The sequence below is a fragment of the Mytilus edulis genome, chromosome 4 (assembly GCF_963676685.1).
Source record: "Mytilus edulis chromosome 4, xbMytEdul2.2, whole genome shotgun sequence".
NCBI lineage: Eukaryota > Metazoa > Mollusca > Bivalvia > Mytilida > Mytilidae > Mytilus > Mytilus edulis.
This window is the reverse complement of record NC_092347.1, coordinates 73,391,046-73,414,157: the sequence shown is the minus strand read 5'-3', so window position 1 is coordinate 73,414,157 and position 23,112 is coordinate 73,391,046. Positions and strand designations below refer to the sequence as shown.

At 32.0% G+C, this 23,112-nt stretch overlaps 1 protein-coding gene across 3 annotated transcripts in view; it reads right to left on the bottom strand.

Annotated features, from left to right (window-relative positions):
* Positions 1–2,434: 2,434 nt before the first annotated feature.
* The window catches only part of LOC139520456 (uncharacterized), a 38,826-nt gene continuing 18,148 nt past the window's right edge, over positions 2,435–23,112 (bottom strand). Inside the window, exons 1-4 of one of the 3 annotated variants that reach the window (XM_071313065.1) lie at positions 5,856–5,970; positions 4,308–4,511; positions 3,610–3,717; positions 2,435–2,992 (exon numbers count right to left, since the gene is read on the bottom strand). In XM_071313065.1, coding sequence (XP_071169166.1) covers positions 2,729–2,992; positions 3,610–3,717; positions 4,308–4,511; positions 5,856–5,879 — 600 coding nt within the window. In that variant the 5' untranslated portion in view covers positions 5,880–5,970 and the 3' untranslated portion in view covers positions 2,435–2,728. Of the gene's footprint in view, positions 2,993–3,609; positions 3,718–4,307; positions 4,512–5,855; positions 5,971–20,470; positions 20,681–23,112 lie in introns of those variants that run through there. The other 2 variants (XM_071313063.1, XM_071313064.1) reach the window with 2 other exon arrangements.

Sequence of the window (23,112 nt, the reverse complement as noted above, 5' to 3'; positions counted from 1 at the left end):
CTTTTAAAGTATACATTTCCGTTCAGTATCAAATGAGAGTGCATTGTAATCATTATCCCTTTGAAAAAAAAATGTCATCTACTAACCAGGCAAAACATTTATCAGAGAAGTTGGAATTCATTGTAAAGATAGAAATAATTTGAAATTTCGAACGATCATAAACCGCTTTTCACATTTTTATTTCACAAAATGTAATATCATTAAACAAATGTAAATGGACAACTATATACGACAACGTAAATGTTTTCTTCTTTTATCGCAAACAGATCATCATGTAGACTTAATGAATGAAGACATGCTGCACTGTAGTTTTTGAAAAGCAACATCATGTCCCGATTAATTTGAAGCATCAGAAGCAAATTATTTTCAATTTCATCAAATAGTTTACAATGCATGCTGAATGTTGAAGCGGCTTGTCCTTGAATTATTTATGACCAGTAAACTCGCCACTAGATGGCCTACCTGATAATTTGCGTCATTTAAAACAATATCGAAACGCTCAAATGAATCGACATGCCTTAATTACTTAGCTTGTTGTATGACTTTTGTCTCCAGAATAGACATGTAAAGTTATACCAGTCATGGTAATGCCATGAAGCGTGTTTTAACGAAAGTTGATTCATCGTTACACGTATGCTTTTTTCTCACTAATTCAAAAGCATGATCATGTTTTCTTCATGGACATGTAAAGGCTTAATAACACGATCTAAGCTACTTTACGCGTTCTTCTTTAATGGAATTAGCACTGACAATAATTTTCCGGAATTTTTCGGATGTGTTCCAATGTGGTTTACAATTAGTATTTTCGAAAAACAAGAATAAAGCACCATAAAAGTTATTAACCTTAGCATCTGTACTTATTAAAGCACAAATAGACAACTATTGATACAACTATAATTTTTTTTATTAAACGTAAGAAAATGCATATCAAATTCATTGCATTTCATATGACAGGGAAAAATGGGAAAGGGGAACGTTACACGACTCATTGAGGTGAAAATTGAGAAGTAATACTGCTATGTGATGAATTTTATAAAAATGCTCGTAAAAGTTGATTTGTATGTTCTATCACACTTTTTAATATATCAAAACTTCTTAAGTATTGGTTGTTCCCCTATTTTTTGTGAACATTTACTATTGGTGATATATATATAAGAAATGTATTAAAATTTGCTAGACGGTATAGACGGTAAGATTGAAAAAAAATGTTACATACATTTAAAAATCGTCCAATTAACTAAATTTATATGTTCATATGATATTAAAGTTTGATGCATAATGTTTACTCTATCTTCATGTGAATTTTCAACCGTGAGGTATTTCGGTCCATTAAACTCCTTAAATAAGAGACTTTTCCCGATTTGTCACTCCACTACTTATAATTATAACGTTTTACAAATTAATGCTAAAAGTCGTAAGACATCAAAATTTATGATAAGAGATTAAAAAATATAGTTATGCCGTGTTAACTTATGTAACTGGCAAATAAGTAACGTGGGAGGCGAGATCGTGTATTTATGGTATATGAAAGATAACTCCGATTTCTTTCTTTTTCTAAAAAGAATTATATTATGGTTGTAATGAGAAATTAAAAGTCCCTTTATTACCTTAAAATTCAATAAGTATTGAAACATTTTTAACGGATTAGTTCCAAGTATTTTGAAACTTAGAAACATAATAAAGATCAATGGTCTGTCAACACAAGTGATAAACAATCTAAATTTGACCAATTGAAAATTTTAAGGGGTCAAGGAGTTACTGAAGAGATGCGTCCTATAATACTTATGACAATAGAAGTCATTGGGGGCTTAAACATAAAAATATCAAACACCTTGAATGAATCCAATCAGGAAACGCAATCATTACAGTAATCTTAAGGTAAAAATTGAAAAAAATGGTATCATTATTACAAATTACAATTTCGATTGTATGCTTCAGCTTTATAAATCATCTTCGACGGTTTTGCGAAATTATAAGCTCGGTACATAATTTGTTTAATGAATTAAAGAGTCGATGCAGCTTATGGTCTGAAGTGGTGATTGTTTCTACCAGGAGAATATCACAAACAAGGGGTACTAACTATGTAATAAAATATGTATGTTGAATGTTTTAATTTACTCAATCATTGAAATCATTTAAGTATTAATTAACATAAAAATAATCAGAAGTGTTTGAAAGCAATAATACGCAGCCGTTAGACCTTCAACAATGAGAAAAATCCATGTTTTGTCTTGAAGTGATAATCAAATTCTTATTATTCTACTCATATATTTATAAGAGCACTTGGATTAGTTAATAAAAAAAAACTATTGTATTATAACGAGAAGTAATTGATCACTATGTACAGCTTCGTAATGTACAATAAGAGCGAGCAATTTAGATTAATTATATGATAAGGTTGCAGGCTGTTATAAAAATATATGAAAGTACTAAATCAGATGTTAGTATTTATTAAAGATGGAATCAACATCACAGTCGTAGCTGCATCATATATTTGGAAAATATATTAATAAGCCCATAAAATATTTTTATGTAATGAATTCAAAGTAAAGATATGCATATTTTGTAAACAGTTAGTCTATCAATATAGTCCTTTTGTGTGAAAAAGAAATAAACTTGAAGTTTTCGCTTCAAAAAGTTTGTCTGAAAATTCATTGCTGTTTTTTTAAAAGTCAGATACTACATTAAATTCCTGATAGTCGAATAACAAATTAACATTCATGCGATATTAATAAATATTAGCATATCGGCTTTGCAGTGCATCTGCGAATTCAACGAGATCTTTTGCGATTCTGTACTCTATATCAATTCGTTGCCATTCTTCCTTATACTTGAATACCCTTAAGGGTTCACATTTCATTTGCCTTCTGATGAAATAGAAGTCACGTGTTATATTTGCTATATCTTTAGAATACATTGAAGACATGAGATTATTTATAAGTATCATCAGGTTTCCCAAGGACTCACAGTCAGCTTTAAAGCAAGGGTTGATCTACAAAATATATCCAATAAAAAATAAAAAATAAGTTTTTATTTTGTAATACATGAAAATTTCAGTACAACATAACTAGAGAGAAAGTAAAAAAAAAACATTATACCAATTACATCTTATGGAATTATTCGTTTAATTGAAACAACCATGAAATAAACAGAATTTGATTAAATAAAACGTGTAACATCTTGGCCAAACATTGTCTATATGCCTTCAGTATTTTTGTTATTTTACATTTCACATTTTGTTGTCAATATAATGGAATATCATGCGACTGTCATATAAGTGAGAGATTAAGCTAGCTATAAAAAGGTTTAATCTAAAATTTTCAACACAAGAAAATGGCTGTACCAAGACAGTTGTTTTTCCTTGCGTTTTATGTGTTTCAGCTTTTGATTTTCCCATTAGATCAGGGACTTTCCGTTTTAAAATGTCCTTGGAGTTCGGCAGTTTTTTTATTCTACTTTATGTTTTGTGAGGTGGTGGTATTCTACAAGTTACAACACTACCTTCACAGAAAATTTACTAAAAATTATTTATCTGTTGTGGTGGCATAATACCGTACTAAGTTTTACAGAAAATTTGACAAGATGTAATATCTCTCACAACCGTCATACCTTATTGCAGATAGAGCAGTTTCCCTCAGTATCTAAAGAAGGAAATCCTACCAATACAGGAGCTTTATCTAAATATGGCATCATCCAAGGTAGATTGATCCTTGATGTCTGAAATTATATTTTTATTTGATTATAAAAGTCAGTTGCATTGCCCTTTGCCCTTAAATTATAGTTGAATAAATTCATTATACGCATGCATCAAATCTAAGATATTCATTATCATAAAAAACACAAAAAATAATTTTGGATAGAAAAGTTGCATTCTAAAAAACAATAAATTAACGAGTTTATCTACGTAATAATAAAAAGAATGGCAGTTTTTTGTTTGTTGTAGAACATTTCCTGGATGCAAACATCAAACGAAATCAGTAAAATTCAAATAGCCAATAAACAGTGAGAACCTTATCGTTTTCAGTAGCATATTTTTGTTAAGTCTTTGTTGAAATATCTCCATCTACGTCATTTTCTTCTGTAATTTAACAGTTGACATGGACGTACTGATAATTGTTATATAAGTTTTTCAGAATTGTGTTATAGTACTCACAGTACTTTGTATTTTATTTTTGAATCAGCCGATCAGCGATCCCGCAAAGATGCATACAATCTCGCTTTTACACCACATAATTTACTTTTTAATGTTTAGTTTTCAGTAATGTTAAACATAAAATTCACACAAAGGTTAATAAACATTGACTTACTGTTTTCTCCTTCAAAGTTTTAGCTGTTGGTGTCAATCCAGAATGTATTATGTCTAGTATCCTCAGTCTTTGTACGTTATCTGGACAGGAAATTGAAACAATACTGGAATCATTTTTTATCCATTGGGGTTTACCTCTATTGCCAGGCTTTGCATCACAAAGTAGTGTTGCACATAACAAAAATAAAACTATCAACGAGATTCTCTGAAATCGACAATATACGACGATAATATTTCCTGATTATATAAATATCAGATCTCGAGTGCCATTCACATAGCTGTACTTATAGATTATCGTTGATCATCTCAACGAGATTGATTTTCTCGCTTGAGCTGGTACAGCGAAAGTGAGAAAAGCAATCGAGTTGAGATGACCAATGATAATCTTTTTATCGCTATTTTACCTATGACGACGTTGTCAATTTCATGTCAATTTCGTTAGCAACGCCACGTGGCCTCCTTAGTTTCTAGCGATAATTTTTCCATCTCAAGCGAGAAGCATGATATGAAAATTATCACTAGAAAAGATCAAAAGAAAAATGCACAAAATAGCGATAAATGTATATATGAATAGAATGCACACAAATGATAATCATAAAATTGAAAATGAAAATGGGGAATGTATCAAAAAGACAACGACCCGACCATAGAACAGACAACAGCAGAAGGTCACCAACCAGCATTTTTTACATTCAATTATGGCGTAAATAAGTCATAAAATATTCTTTACTTATGTCTAGTAGTACTTGATTTATAAAATTACCAGGATTATTTTCTGCGTAGATTCAATATTTGGTATCATTAGAAATATAACCTAAGTGTCATTTTAACTACCACCATAAATCTTAGAACTGAAATTTGTATACATTTCATGCACGTTTGGTGACGTACGTGTATCAGTATTACAATTTTTAAGTCAGAATTTTGAAAGGTGAAGACTTTAAATTCAGAAACTGCATGCATTTATTATTATTGGATTATTGAACAACGGATAAAACAATAACATTTCTATTCATGGTTCAATAAAAGATTTGCACAAAATAATGCTGTTAAAAGTCAAAATACTTTTTTTTATTTCGAAACCTATCCGTTCACAATTTACGAATATAAAAAATCATTTAGAAAATCTCTGATTTTACTGTATGTGTAATTTTGTATGAATTGAATAAAATTTATTTCAATAAATTATAATCGTTCTTGAAAATGAAGACTTGATGATAGACATTAGTAAAATTCTTTAGCTTTTATGATTCTAAATAAACATGACAAAATTCGCAAACAATTAAGAAAGTTAACCATCTGCAAGCTTTGGTTCTAATCAGAATTTACATAAATTAAACAGTACAAATTAGAATATACATAAATTAAACAGTAGTGATTCATATAAAACTGCAATCTAATTAAAATATTGATCTCTGATTTCGTTAAACTACAGATGAGCTCATATGCCGTATAACGAAATCAGAGATCAATATTTTAATAAGATTGATAAAACTGGTACCTCTGTAATGTAATAAGATGATGTGATATGCTAATGCGACATACTTACTGAAATCATTGTAGCTTTTGTCATTTTACTTTAAACTGAGGACGTTTAACTGAAGGAACTCAGAATTTATTCGTTTATATACCCTCTTAGTCGGATGTTATACAACTACAATCCAACACGCATGGAAATAGGTTTCCCCAAATATATTTACAGTATACCCACTTGAACAAATCCGTTTTCACAAGGACACTTAGATTGTTAAGGATACATTTATTAAGATACGTGATGTATTTTATACCCCACAAAAATCCCTGGAATGCAGCATAGACAATTTCAAAACTTTCGTAGAAGAACGCCATAAAACAGCAGGACATGTACAATAAGGATAGGGATATAGCCGTGTCCGTTAATCATATGCACCTGTCAATTAGAAATCCTTAAAAGGTATTCATGACTCTTAAGACTTTTATCGTAGTTTTTTTAAGTAAACAAAGCACGAAATATGTTCTTATAAAAAAATATTTCCCCATTGACTTATTCTATAATTGTTCTATTTATAATTTTCAAGTCAGAATATATATAAATTATATGTTATTAGCTTTCAGAATATTCAAAGCTCTTAAATCTGTAATTTGTGTCTTTTTAGCTCACCTGTTCAAAGGGCCAAGTGAGCTTTTCTCATCATTTGGCGTCCGTCGTCCGACAAAAATCTTCTCTGAAACTACTGGGCCAAATCTAACCAAACTAGGCCACAATCATCATTGAGTATCAGTTTTAAAAATGTGTCTGATGACCCGGCCATCCACATGGCTAAAAATAGAACTAAGGGGTAAAATGTAGAATTTGGCTTATATCTCTGTATCCTTTTAACTGACAGTCTGCTAGCTATATTGACAAAATTTGATTTGTAAGTACATCTTGCCTCGCTGATCACTTTTTGACTTCAAGTGTCTCGTTATCTAGTGCATATTTCCTCCATATTGTTGTAATTGCAGATCTGGTCTTGCTGGTTGATCAATTTTGCTTATTGAAGTCCATTGTTTTAATTCAGATACAAGCAAATAACACAAAAAACTGGTAAAAATTGTCATTAAAAGGCAATATCTCTATGAGAAATCAATTAAGATTTCGACCATGAAAATTATCTGTATATCTTGTCTTTCTGATCATTTTTCAATTTAAATCTATCTATGCTACTTTTCCAGATGAAAAATAAAATGGTTAACTTTGTGATTTAAGGTCAATAACTCCTATAACAAGTTGTATAACAGTGTTGGCCTATATAAACAAATGGTAGAGCTCGAAAGTCTGAATTATTTGCATTTTATTCCTATGTTCTAATTTATGTCGGCCATGTTGGTTGCCATGCGGGGTTATCGGACACATTTTAAAGCTAGAAACTAGTACTCCAGTAATGATTATGGTCACGTTTGGTTTTTGGCCCTGAGGGGGAGAAAATATTTGTAAAAACAAAAAGACGACGGACACCAAGTGATTAGGAAATCTCACTTGGCCCTTTGGACAAGGTGATCTGAAAAAAGATACATTGTATTAGCTTAACATATAAACCATAATGATTTATCTTTGATATACATTATTTTTTTCCTGTAGCAATATTCATTCTAACATTTCTAAAACAAGAATGTGTCCTCAGTACACGAATGCCCCACTCGCACTATCATTTTCTATGTTCAGTGGACCGTGAAATTGGGGTAAAATCTCTAATTTGGCATTAAAATTAGAAAGATCATATCATAGGGAACATGTGTACCAAGTTTGAAGTCGATTGGACTTCAACTTCATCAAAAACTACCTCGACCAAAAACTTTAACCTGAAGCGGGACAGACGGACGAACGAACAAACGAACGGACGAACGAACGAACGAACGAACGGACGCACAGACCAGAAAACATAATGCCCCTCTACTATCGTAGGTGGGGCATAAAAAAAATTGTAATGAGACACATGCTTTAAATTAAATATTTTTATATTTTATTATTTTTGATCGCTTAAACGGGAAATAATCATAGGAAACAGCCCCCTCCCATGGAAGTATTTTTTCTATGTCCTTGGATGAACGTTATATGTAAGTATGTAAGTATGACAAGGCGGAAATTGACTAACTGCAAATGTTATTTTTACTGACGTACTGAACATCGGATGACCTCAAGTTCTTGTGGATTGTCAAAAGTACTTGTCACAGAAAAAAATCGCATCTCTATACCCGAAACAGAGGTTAATGTACAGAGATATTTTTCTGAGACAAGTTCATGCGTAGATGATGAATAATGACAGGAAATTCAACCTATCAGTAATGACTATTATATTGTAGTGATACAAATCAACACGGGTTTGTTGTTATATATTATATTAATATAACAGTTACATGTATATATAATTTTCAACCATTTGTATATCATTCTATTCTACTATTCTAATAATAGTAAAGTGCAAGTGCATAGTGGACACTCTTCTGTAAAAATTCTGTTTTTCTTATAGATTGGATATGAGTAGGTATTCATATTTTCCCGCAAAAACAGTCTTCACAGCAGAGTTACCGGTCCTTGGGAGGGTTGTCTGAAAACGTTCTTGAGATATTCTTCCTCGGAATTTTACACATTTTTTTCGGTACGTGTGCATAGATATAATCAAAAAGTAAAATTACAAAAATACTGAACTTTGAGGAAAATCAATTCGGAAAGTCCATAAACACACGGCAAAATCAAATAACAAACGCATCAAAAACGAATGGACAAGAACTGTCATATTCCTGACTTGGTACAGGCATTTTCTAATGTAGAAAATGTAGAAAATGGTGATTTAAACCTGGCTTTATTGGGTTAATCCTCTCACTTTGATGACAGTCTCATCAAATTCCGTTATATTTACATTGATGCGTTAACTAAACAGACACAATGAATAAAATAGTCGGAATATGGGTACACCAGTCATCATCGTATAACAATTTTTAAAGGAACAATTTAATAGAACACAAACACATCTATCTACAAACACATTCATTGATTTGTGTGTCTGACGTCAGAAAATTTTATGCGTCACATAGATTTGTCGTTCAATGTGCATACAGACAATCTTAAAATTTACCTAGGCAATGTTAGCATACAGGGTTAAAAAATCAAAAGTATGTAAGAATAAATTTCAGAAATAGACCGAGATTTAAACTAGTCCAAAAGTTATATATAGAATTTATAAGAATCCACAAATAGTTAATTCTACTACGCGATTGAATGATTTTGACGTTTGTGGTTCAACGTATATTGTAATTCATAATAGAAATATATCATAATGACATTAAATAGAACAATATCATACCGACGGGATCTTTTAAAGTACAGAGTCACGTTATAAGAACCAAAGAAATACAAAAAGTCGCATATACAAAACACATTACCAAAAAAAAAAGAAAGACAATACAAACACATTGACGAGATGTATAAGTACCGAGCCACGTCAAACGGATATTACATAAAACCATTCAACAGTAAAAGTTATATTAATAATACAAAGACAAATGAAAGAACTATAAAACACGTTGTTAAGATGATAAACAACATCAGTACTCGTTCTATTTGAGCAGTCAAATTGCTTTGACCGTTTATTTCTATGTCATATACAGTCACTGACATGATATCACTTTTCCTCATGAATATTGAAATAGAAATTGCCGAAATTTTAATAAATTATTCATTACGATCTATACAACCTGTTCTTGTTTTCAATGTATACAACGACTCAAACTTATTTCTTTTGCAATTTTTATTAAAAAAACATATTTCACTTGTTAATAATTTTGGTCTGCACCGCACTATAAATCATTTTGTTTAATGCTTATTGTAGATATTTTAGTTCATTCTCAAACAAATTCCGTTTACAATCGATTGCGAATTTCAACAGGTAATGTACATTTCATCGTGCTGTATATTTCTCCGCCTCCATGATATGAGGCCTTTTATAAAAGGGGTAAGTTACCCAATATTTAAATCAAATGATAACATTAAGACATTAAACAACAGTTGAAAAATGTTTTTTTATATTGCAGTATAAAGACAATAATAGTGCATTGACTTGACATATCAACGATATAAGGATTCGGCCCGAAACGGGGAAAAAGCTTAAAATTACGACCATCCGATAATGGGAGACTACTCTAGGGATAAGTTTTTCTTTTCCGATTTTCGAGCCAAACCGCCTGTCTCATACACACTTATCTTGAGAGCGTTGATATTGAAGCCAAATTAAGAACATAAATGTTTTCAAATTTTCGTAAAATAGTCATTTAAAAATTCAAGCATGATGGTCGTAACTTTAAAGTGTGATGGTCGTAACTTCAACTATAGTATTTTGGATGATGGTCGTAACTTAAAAGTGTGATGGTCGTAACTTCAACTATAGTATTTTGGATGATAGTCGTAACCGACACAAGATGGGCGTAACTTTTAAAGATGACAATTATTCGAGTATTTCGGCGAACTTTTATCAAAGTATTTTAAAATACTGTGCACATTACCACGTTAATAAACTCACTGAACCACGCTGAGTTGAAGCATAAAGTTCTATTTTTAATATTATCCTGGCTACACGCTACTCATACACTGTAAATGTATTTGATTCCATTCTTAAGTGCAATGTGTATAGTGGATAGCAGTGTAGATTAGGTATCAACAACCTCCTACGTTCGAAGCTAACAGAAGGTTCATTGCGACCCCATTGGTTCAGAATTACAACCCTTGTCAAGAAATCATCGCTGGAAACTCCTGTGGACCCTCTACGGCATCCATCACTAGTTGCCGGTTTAATTTCATTCAACAAATTAATTCATGGCCTTATGTACGTGTCGCTTAGAACACGGCTATGATATGAGGGGAAGGGGAGGGGGTCTGATATACATATAATCTTTATTGCAAAATTACACCTATAAAGGTCGGGCAATACAATCAAACAATTATACAATAAAATGCAATTGTATTATTATATAATGTAATACAATGCAATATATAGAATAATAGAACATATTTTAAGAGTTTAAATATACATTTATGTAAAAAAAAACCAGCATTATAAGCTTGTCTGACATGGGTCTGACCCCCTCAGTTCTATAGCCCGTTTAATGAAGAAACCGATATGACAAACAAGTTCAGGGATGGGGTTTATAATGAGTTTTAGGTATTAATTAAATATATCAAGATGTTGAAATAATGGTACATATAGTCTTTTAGATAAGCAAAAAGATTAGAACGCAATGATATGTTATTGTCATCTAGGACTCCACATTTGTTACATAATCTTTGTGCTCTTGGAATGTTTCTGTACCTTTCCAATTCAATGCCTAGGGATCACTGAGCCTACATTTTGAGAGTAAAAGCCTTTTTCAACTGATTTTTATAGTTCGTTTTTATGTTGTACTGTTATACCACTGTCCCAGGTTAGCTGGAGAGTTGGGATCCCGCTAACATGTTTAACCCCGCCACATTATTTAAGTATGTGCCTGTCCCAAGTCAGGATTCTGTAATTCAGTGGTTGACGTTTGTTTATGTATTACATATTTGTTTTTCGTTCATTTTTTTTTTATATAAATAAGGCCGTTAGTTTTCTCGTTTGAATTGTTTTACATTGTCTTATCGGGGCCTTTTATAGCTGACTAGGCTGTATGGGCATTTCTCATTGTTGAAGGCCGTACGGCGTCCTATAGTTGTTAATGTCTGTGTCATTTTGGTCTCTTGTTGACGGTTGTCTCATTGGCAATCATACCACATCTTCTTTTTTATATGAATAAAATTATTGCAATTTAAATGTTCCTCAGACTGACAATTAGTTTTTAATTCCCATATACAGACAAAGTTTGAATGAAGAATCAAACTTTAAAAGTTTATTTTCTATTTTAAGTAGTTCTGCAAATGAGAACCAAGAATAAATCCCTGTGAGACCGGACGTGGCTGCGTATTCATACGTACTATATACAACAACAAAAAAGATGCCTGATTCTAACAAGAGTTTATTAAATGACGGAGGGGAAATATCACCAATCAATGTATTAATCAACTAGATAATGTATGATTTGTTATACAGCATTTGTACCTAAATTATGAGGGGGGGGGGGTACTATATGAAACGTATAAACGAATAATCACACTCAGGTCCGCTATCATAGATATATATGAAGAACAATTTAACCATATACTGGTAATATTCATTTGTTGCACTTTCACTGTTTATTGTAGTGAATCGAAATTTCCAACTATACCCGGTTAGGTAGTTTTTGCATAGTTAAACGACAGTGTTGAAGGTTTGGTTTTTTCAAAAGCGAATAGAAAATAATAGTTTACTGGAAAGAGAAAGTCAATTTGCCATGCAACAATCCTTGGACTTACACTACCTATGGACCTGCATTGATTGTTGCAAGTTTTTTTTTAATGTTCAGAGATTGCTTAACTCTCCCACAAGAGACAGGGGAATTAACGTCTTCAATCGGAAGAGTCGGGGTAGCTTTTTTCCATTAGTGGAGGATCCAGAAATTGTCATAAGTGGGGGCCCACTGACTACCTAAGAGGGGGCCCGCTCCGGTCATGCTTCAGTGATTCCCTATATAATCATCAAATTTTTCCAGAAAATGGAGGGCCTAGGTGGCCATCCTGCCCCCCCCCCCTAAATCCACCTCTGACAAATTTTACCCAGCCAAACGGATGCGTCTTTTTATCTAACTTACCTTCGTTTGCTGAAATGCATAAAATATCATTGCATCTGTCATTTTGTCAGTAAAATTTAATTTGCTGATGTTATACATTCGCATTCGCCTCTACGCGGTACTTTCCGATACTGACAGCAATTTAGCGATTTCACGTATTTTAAACCCATTTTCAGTGATGCAATGATTTCTTTTGGAATCTCGTAAACTGGTGGTCCAGCTTCTCCACGTCGCAATCTGTCTGGTTGCACATTACTATACTTTATACAATATGTTATCAATTTCATCATTTCTTGGCTATTAGACACACCCAAACATTGCAATTCAAAGGAAGACAGTTTATAAACTAAGGTAGGAGAAATATGTTCCCTTTGGAAAACTGGTATTAGGCGTTCAAATCTGCAATGTGTTAAAACTTCCTCCATTTTGAAAATATGGCGGTAACTTCTGTATCCCGATTTGTGACGTGGTGTTACCTCATCAAGTAATGACATAACCACATCAAAGAATGGCAAAACCACATAAAAAACGGGAATAAACATATCAAGCAGAGAGAAGTCAAAGCCTCTTAAAAAATAAAACCACAAACATTACGAAATAACAGAATCACATCATGTAATGAAACAACTGCATTAAGTAAATCCATATAGACATCAAGTAATGTTAAAACCACATTGCCGAATGGCACAACCACTTTGCCTAACGACATAACCACATTAAATAATGTTGAAACATATAACGTAATGACAAACCATAACAAGTTTTTACGTTACCCTGTCAGGTAATATCAAAATATCATCAAGTAATGACGGTACCGTATTGAGCAATATCAAAACATCATTATCAAGTTATGTCAAAACCATAATACGTAATAACAAAATATCATCAAGTAATGATCAAACGACATCACATAATGTCAGAGCACCACATAAGACAGCTGTGGCGTTCCATAGTTATATAATATCTGTTTCACAGAGGACGACGGATAATTATGTTCTAATTGTTGTTACTACAATCCTCACTGTGTATCATCGCCACCGGAAATTGGGTACTAACGAAGCGGAGAGAAATAGAAAAAAGAGTAAACAAGTTAAGAATTCATTCAATTTAAAGCATTTCCACTCATGTGATGAGGGTGCCGCTTAAGAAATGATTTTCTGATATATAATTCTTTAAATTATTAGGCCGATAAGTACAAAATTGATACAAGATTTTGAGTAATACTCCAAAACTTGCCACTTAGTACCGGAAAATTTAGAGGTCGATCATCCTCTGTCGCCCCATTCTCAAGATATTGAACTGTTTTTCATTATTTTTCCAGACACGTTTTTAGATTATTATAGTGTGGCATCATATTTACTGAAATTTGTTGTCAAAAACATGTTTTTTTAAAGAATATGGACAAAAACATTGTTTGTTTGTTGTACGGCGAATTGCATGACGTTGTACGGCGAATTGCAAAATAACAACTTTTGTCTGTACGGCGTCTTGCAATATATTATAATTTTAAGAGGAAATTAATCGCTGTTTAGATAATATCAAGTGACGATATTTTGTTGATATCAAAGCTTTACAGGCTTACAAATATACCAAATGTCTTACTTATCAAATATTATTAAATATATGCCGTTAATTCAGTTCAGAAGGCCTCGTTGCGTACCGCTTTTTGATTTTGTACAAAAAGGTTTTTTTCAACCATATTATCCTAAATACATTTAAATATCGTTATACTACTAACGACTGTTGTCTTATTTGTTGTTAGGTTGAAATTGTGTAAGTTCAATAAAATAAACAGTCCATTCATCTTTTGTTGGTGCTGGCTTTTTTTTTTATAGATAAAAACAGTGGAGATGTGGTATGATAGCAAACAAGATAACTATCCATCGGGATAAAATAAAGTGTATGCAAGTAATTATATGCTATCGTACGGCCTTCAACAACGAAAACTCGTACCTTATAGACGGCTATAAAAAGCACCGACAGAAAAATGTGGAAGGACTCAACAAGAAAACTAACGGCCTAACTCCTATACAGTGTAACAAAACAATTTATGAAAACAACAAAGCAGATAGAGATGAAGCAACGACAACAACCGAACCACAGGATCGAGAATTCGGACAGACAAAATTAAGAAAAGACTTTGTTTTCATCGAAAGTAAGGAGAAACAAATCGTGAATTGCATTTCGAATTAATTTTCTTGTCAGTTTCTTTTTGAAAAATTTCATTTGTATACATCTTAAATGCTGTCAAGCAAATGGTGTTTCTATCTAATGCATTTTATCTAATGCATAATTAGATAGGAGGAGGGGTCCGTTAACACGTTAACAACACCCCGATTTTGGCAAAAACAGTTAACAACAAATTTTAAATGCTGATAAGAGTTAACAGCCACTTTAATTTACCCTTTTTTTTCAAACGAACCCAAAAGCCATGAAAAGGGCAAGTGCATATCTTCAATGTATTCAAAAGTTTGAAAACCACTGTATAAAGCCGAAGAAATGCCAAGCTCCATAAGGAATCTTTTATAAAGCTGACTTATTTTCAGAAGACACACGCAAGTACCATATTTTTTTTATTGACACATGGCCAGACATTGAACGGATTGAAAAGCAGACGGAGTGATTGACTCCAAGAAAAAGGACTATGTCATGAATAATCGAAAATGCTTCAAACAGCAAAAGGGAGGCTTCTTCTGGTTATGTATATTGTTTAGTAAATGTTTTATGTCATCAGTCGTAGCAAACTTGGGTTATCGTCATGACGTAGGAAAGTGTTACACCCAGATAGAATGAGTGAATACTATAGGGCGCGAACATTATTTTTTTTATGGCGGGGCTCTTATAAATTATGGTTACATCTCAGTCAGGGTATTCATACGACTCATTGCTTACATGATTTTATTAAAAGGAATTACGAAGGTTTACTGATTTTTATTTTAAATCATCAAAACCAGTGTATAAATCAGAAAAAAACCATGTAAGGTGTCACAAGTTGAAGCGCTCTTTCATCTCCAAGTCCCAATTAAGAACTCTGATCTGATATATAAAAAAAAAGCCTTGGTCCATCTTTACATTTCTGAAGTTTTAGACTAGAAAATTTGACATCAATTTGAAAACCTTATAGTCCTCATTTTTCGGCCTCGTCTACCAGGCCACACTGTTCAGTTATTTTACGAATTGCAAATTGAAAAGGTAATTTATTTTTCACAATTCCGTCCAGGTACTCTGGGTCAATATAACTTATCAAACATTCCATATACATCTGAATTATTTTCATCATAGGACTGACCAGAGTTTTAGCTGGATAAGAAGTGGCCTTTCCTTTTAACGTTTTGGGTACATTACAAATAGAAGGCAGATATAACTACATTGGTTAGACGTATAAAGAGGGGCATGAGATATCCCTAAACATGTTTAACACTGCCGCATTTGTTGCACCTGCATGACCCAACTTGAGTCCGTAACCTTTGCTACATTTGTATATCGTCTTGTATTTATTTCATTTTTAAAATTTTGGTTCATTTATATGTTTCAAGAAACAAACATTGAACTTCTACCCCCTTTTTGTAGTTAAATGATTGCTCACTTAGGAGACAGCTTCAGGTATATCAATACACAGTTACAAGTGTAGTTTCGCATTATAGCCATGGCGAATTTTCTAAATATGAAAGTTTTTGTACAATTGAATTGATTTTTAGATAGTTGAATAATAATATAGCCTTCCTAGTGGGTTTATATGAACACTTAGATTGTTTTTAGCATGTTTTATAAGACATTTTTCGGTTTGAACGTCCATACGTTCCTATCCGTACCGCCATAGATTTAGAAATTGTGTATTGCTTTTCAAAGAAGATTTGACGCTCGATCTTTTCAATTTTATGGAAAAAACAGCAGAAATGCATATGATTTTTTTTTACCTTTTGATAGATATATGCCTATGGTTTCAGGAAAGGTATCACTCTTATTGATTGAAATTTTCCTTTGGACCAAATTTTTGAGATCTTTGTGACATGTTCAACCCCCTATTTTGCAATATTTGGTATCAAATAAATGCTGATTGTTGCCATGGTTAAACAAACAAAAAAGATTATATTTCACCATTATTACTATTGGAAATCAAATGTATGGACGATTCTCTTTCCATAAATATACACATGCATAACTCAAATAGTAATCCTTGTTTATTAGGAAGAAAGGGAAAGAGGGTGTTTAAAAATTATGAGTGTCATTTCTAAGTTTTTTTCCTATCTGTGAATTGACACCCCATCCTAGTGCATAATTTTCTCGTTGCGTTGGGTTTTTTCTTCTATTTGGTCGGGCTTCTGTTTCTTTGACATTTTCCTCATTTCCATTCTCAATTTTATCAAGGATTTACTATACTCAAAGATTTTTTAAAGACATGTACAGTTACATATATGCTGTTTATGACACTCCTTTGCGGAAGCAACGTAAAGAAAGAGATGGACAGCATATTTTAATGTGATTCTTGTAAATAACAGTTAAGATCAGTTAACAGAGAAAATAATGTCAAAAACAGTTCAACACTTTAAGTATTAAGTAACAGATAACAGGAATCTTAATTTCAAATAAACAGTTAACAACATTGCAAATTTTAACAAAACGATTACAGACAGTGGGTCGAAAACAGTTAACAGTTTTTAAAATTTATCAGTCAAATAACAGTTTTAAACAAATTAAAACCTTGAAAAGGACAAAAACAGTTTAATATAAAAGGGTACCCCCCCCCCCAACCTTAGATATTTGAACTGAATACTTTATTTTCTTTGAAAGGACGGTAAATAACTATTCTAAAATTAGCAAGTTGCCGTACAGCTGAAAACAAGTTGCCATACAGTAAATTTGTCAACACGAGCAAGTTGCCGTACCCTAGACTCTATTTTTTATGGTCTATATTCTTTAAAATACATCTTTTTGACAACAAATTTCAGTAAATATGATGCCACACTATAATAATCTAAAAACGTGTCTGGAAAAATAATGAAAAACAGTTCAGTATCTTGAGAATGGGGCGACAGAGGACGATCGACCTCGAAATTTTCCGGTACTAAGTGGCAAGTTTTGGAGTATTACACAAAATCTTGTATTAATTTTGTACTTATCGGCCTAATAATTTAAAGAATTATATATCAGAAAATCATTTCTTAAGCGGCACCCTCATCAAATGAGTGGAAATGCTTTAAATTGAATGAATTCTTAACTTCTTTACTTTTTTTTCTATTTCTCTCCGCTTCGTTAGTACCCAATTTCCGGTGGCGATGATACACAGTGATCCTGTCCTCTTATCCTCAAATGTGACCTACCGAACTAGGTTTATCACCGGGCTTATTTACTTACATGAACAACACGACGGCTACCACTAGTTGAGCAGGATCTATTTACCTTTCATTAGCACCTGCGATCACACCTGAATTTTGATTGGATTCGTGTTGTTCTTTACTTTTCTTTGTTGTTAGCCTTTGGGTCCTTTTCCTTTTTTAGCCATACCGTTGTCAGTTTGCTTCCCACTTCTGAGTTTAAATGTTCTTTTGGTGTTTTTCGCCTCTCTTTTCGGAGTTTTTGTTTTTGTTCACACAATTCTTCTTATTGACATTCCATCTGTTTTGAATCGAGCACCACAACTTTTTCTTATGTAAACGATACGTGTGTATGACGTACAAAATTGTATGTCTGGTATTTCTGTTGTGAGAAAATGACAGTAATGAAACACAATTTGGTTAAACCAATTACAAGTAATTTCATGATTTGTGTTTTATTGAAAGTAAATAATTGAGTAAGTAAATCAGTAATGTTTATCCAAATATTGTACTGTCACCAAATATAACAATTACAAATGAACATGTGTTTTCAAAATGGAACGAAATCATAAAAACAGCAATACATTGAATAGAACAATTATCATCACTGATACCACGGTTAAATATACAAGTAAGGAGATGCACTATGATTGCCAATGAGACAGATACCCACCAAAGTTCCAATGAAATGGATGTTAGCAATTATATGCAACCGTAAGACCGTCAACAATGAGAAAAATCCATACTTTGCCATGTAATGGCACTTTGATTAGTTGATACAATCTATCGTATTGTATTATAACGAGTAGTAATTACTCTTTAAGTGAAGCTATACATGTATGATAAGGGTTAGAACATTGGATTAAGTATATGATAATGTTACAGATTATAAATATATGAAGTATATGAAACTACTAAAACAGATGTTATTTATTAAAGGTGGGACCAAAACAACCCATATAATATTTTTATGTAATATTTTCAGAATAAAGATGTGCAAAAGTGTAAAATATTTTGAAAATTAATAAGTTAATTTATCAATATAGTCCTTTGGTGTGAAACAGATATAAACTTGTAGTTTTCACTTTAAACGTTTGTCTTAAAATCCATTGCTGATTTTTTTTTAAAGTCAGATATTGCATTAAATTCCTGATAGCAAAATAATAAAGTAACATTTAAGAAATGTCTGCAAATTTAATAAATATTAGCATATCGGCTTTGAAGTGCATCTGCGATTTCAACGATATCTCTTGCGATTCTGTACTCAATATCCATTCGCTGCAATTCTTCCTGGTATTTGGATATCCTTAAGGGTTCACAGTTCATTTGCTTTCTGATGAAATAGAATTTTCACGTGTTATATTGGCTATATCTTTTGAATACATTGAAGACATAAGATTATTTATTAATATAATCAGGTTTCCTAGGGACTCACAGTCAGCTCTAAAGCATAGGTTGATCTACAAAATATATCAAACAACAAATAAAAAAATCGGTTTATATCTCGGAAAAATAATACATGAAAAGAAGAAAACATAAAAAACACGGTACCAAAAAATTGTAAAATAGATTATCGATATGGATTACTCCGAAAAACGTGTTTCACCATTCCATGCTTTTCAGTGAATAACGACATTCTTTTATACGTTATCCATCTGAATTATCTCCCCTTAATCAGCAATAAAAGAATTATTGAATCCATCAAGCTTTCATCTTTTTTTTAAAGAAAATATTATTATTCTAAGCATTTTATGAAATATTCATTCAATTAAAGTACCCCTGGAATAAATACATTTAATTAAATAATACATGTTACATCTGGGCCAAACATAAACATTTATGCTCATTTGATAAATTTTGACAACATATTTGTTGAATTTGGAAGGATTTTTTTTTGTCAGCAAATTGTCGGCATTCCTATGAAAACGAACTATGCGCATCTCCTTGTCGACCTCTTCTTATTTTCATACCAGTCGGAGTTCCTTCCGATAATTTTCGAACACAAGAAGACCAAAGAAGCAAGATAATTCTATTTCACATTCAGATATATTGATGATGTTCATTCCATTACCAATCCAAACTTTTCTAATTGGGTTCCATTTATATATACTACAGGACTAAAAGTTAAAGAAACAATAGACATCGCTTCTGCCATCTTATTTTTAACCGGATTTTTGTGACAAAAATGTCGGTTATTGATTTGGGGATGTACTGACAACTAAATGAAGGTCAAGTTCATACGTACCCAATACAACAATAATAAGAAGAATGGCAGTTTCTTTTGTAGTAGAACATTTCCTGAATGCAAACATCAAACGAAATCAGTAAAATTCAAATAGCCAATAAACAGTGAGAACCTTATCGTTTTCAGTAGCATCTTTTAGTTTAGTCTTTGTTGAAATATCTCCATCTACGTTATTTTCTACTGTAATTTAGCAGTTGACATGGACGAACTGATAGTTGTTGTATATAAGTTTTTCATAATCGTGGTATAGTACCCACAGTACTTTGTATTTTATTTTTGAATCAGCCGATCAGCGATCCCGCAACGATGCATACAATCTCGCTTTTACACCAAATTATTTACTTTTTAATGTTTAGTTTTCAGTAATGTTAAACTTAAAATTTACACAAAGGTTAACAAACATTGACTCACTGTTTTCTCCTTCAAAGTTATAGCTAATGGTGTCAATCCAGAGTGTATTATGTCTAGTATCTGCAGTCTCTGTATGTTTTCTGGTAATATGTCTGGACAGGACACAATGCTAATATCATTTTTTATCCATTGGGGTTTACCTCTGTTGCCAGGCTTTGCATCACAAAGTAGTGTTTCACATAACAAAATTAAAACTATCGAAGAGATTCTCTGAAATCGACAGTATACGACGATAATATTTCCTAATTATAAAAAAATTACATCTCGAGTGCCATTCACATTGGTGTACATGTATACATGAATAGAATGCACTCAAATGATTACCAGCATTTTTTACATTCAATTATGGCGTAAATAAGTCATAAAATATTCTTTACTTATGTATAGTAGTACTTGATTTATAAAATTAATGAGATAAACACCAGAATTGTTTTTTGCGTAGATTCAATATTTGGTATCATTAAAAAATATAACCTAACTGTCATTTTAACTCCTATCATAAATCTTAGAACTGAAATATAATACATTTCATGCACGTTTGGTGACATATCAGTATTACAATTTTCAAGTCAAGTAACAAATAAGAAAGTTAACCATATGCAACATTTGGTTCTAATCCGAATATACATAAATTAAAAGGTACAAATCAGAATATACATAAATTTAAAACAGCACAGATTTATATAAATCTGCAATCTAATTAAAATACTGATCTCTGGTTTCGTTAAACTACCCATAAGCTCATATGCAGTATAACGAAATCAGAGATCAATATTTTAATTAGATTGATAAAACTGGTTTCTCTGTAATGTAATAAGATGATGTGATATGCCAATGAGACATATTTACTGAAATCATTGTAGCTTTTGTCATTTTACTTTAAACTGAGGACGTTTAACTGAAGGAACTTATAATTTATTCGTTTATATACCCTCTTAGTCGGATGTTATACAACTACAATTCAACACGTAGGGAAGTAGGTTTCCCCAAATATATTTACAGTATATTAACCACTTAAACAAATCCGTTTTCACAAGGTTAATTAGATTCTTAAGGATACATTTATTAAGATACGTGAAGTATTTCAAACAAAAAGAAATTCCCTAGAAGGCAGCATAGACAATTTCAAAACTGTTTCTTAGTAGAACACCATAAAAGAGCAGGATAGGTACAATATAGCTATGGATATACATCTGCACCTGTCAATTACAAATCCTTAAAAGATATTATGACTCTTAAGACTTTTATTGTAGTTCTAAGTTAAGAAAGCACGAAAAATGTTCATAAAAAAAAATAATTCCCCATTGACTTATTGCTACATAGTAATTTGCACGAACTTTTTCAGGTACTTTCAAGCAGCTCGACATAAATAAAACTAATAATTTGGCACAACCATAATATAATTACCTTCAATTAAGGACCTAACTTCATTTACGACAAACATATTACATGCACTATACCTATAATTTTTCCATTTACAATTTTCAAATCAGAATATACAAAAATTATATGTTATTAGCTTTCAGACACTTCAAAGCTCTTAGATCTGTAATTTGTGTCTTTTAAGCTCACCTGCTCAAAGGGTCAAGTGATATTTTCTCATCATTTGGTGTCCGTCATCCGTCAAAAATCTTCTCTGAAACTACTGAGCCAAATTAAACCAAACTTGGCCACAATCATCATTGAGTATCTAGTTTAAAAATGTGTCCGATGACCCGGCCATCCAACCAAGATGGCCACCAAGGATAAAAAAAAGAACTAAGGGGTAAAATGTAGATTTAGGCTTATATCTCTGTATCCTTTTAACTGACAGTCTGCTAGCTATATTGACAAAATATGACTTGTAAGTACATCTTGCCTCGCTAATCATTTTTTGACTTCAAGTGTCTCGTTATCTATTGCATATTTCCTCCATATTGTTTTATTTGTAGATCTGATCTTGCTAATCAATTTTGCTTATTGAGGTCCATTGCGTTAATTCAGATACAAAGCAAAAACAGAAAAAAAACTGGTAAAAATTGTCATTTTAGGGCAATATCTCTATAAGGAATCAATTAAGATTGCGACCATGAAACTTATCTGTATATTTTGTCTTTCTGATCATTTTTCAATTTAAATCTATCCATCCTACTTTTCCAGATGAAAAATGAAATGGTAAAATTTGTCATTTAAGGTCAATAACTCATATAACAAGTTGTATAACAGTGTTGGCATATATAAACAAATGATAGAGTTCGAAATTCTGATTTTTTTGCATTTTTACCCTATGTTCTAATTTATGTCGGCCATGTTGGTTTGCATGACCGGTCATCGGACACATTTTAAAGCTAGAAAATAGTACTCCAGTAATGAATTATGATTGTGGTCACGTTTGGTTTTTGACCCTATAGTTTAAGGGGGAAGACTATTTTTGTAAAAGAAAACAGGCGACGGAAGCCAAGTGATGAGAAAAACTCACTTGGCCATTTGGGCAAGGTGAGCTAAAAAAGATACATTGCATAAGCTTTATATAGAAATTATAATGATTTATCTTTGAAGGCGGAGGAAATTTAAATATCTTTTTAGTCTAATTTTGTACTTTGATATACATTCTTCCTGTAGCAATATTCATTCGAATATTTCAAAAAAAAAAAAATTGTAAT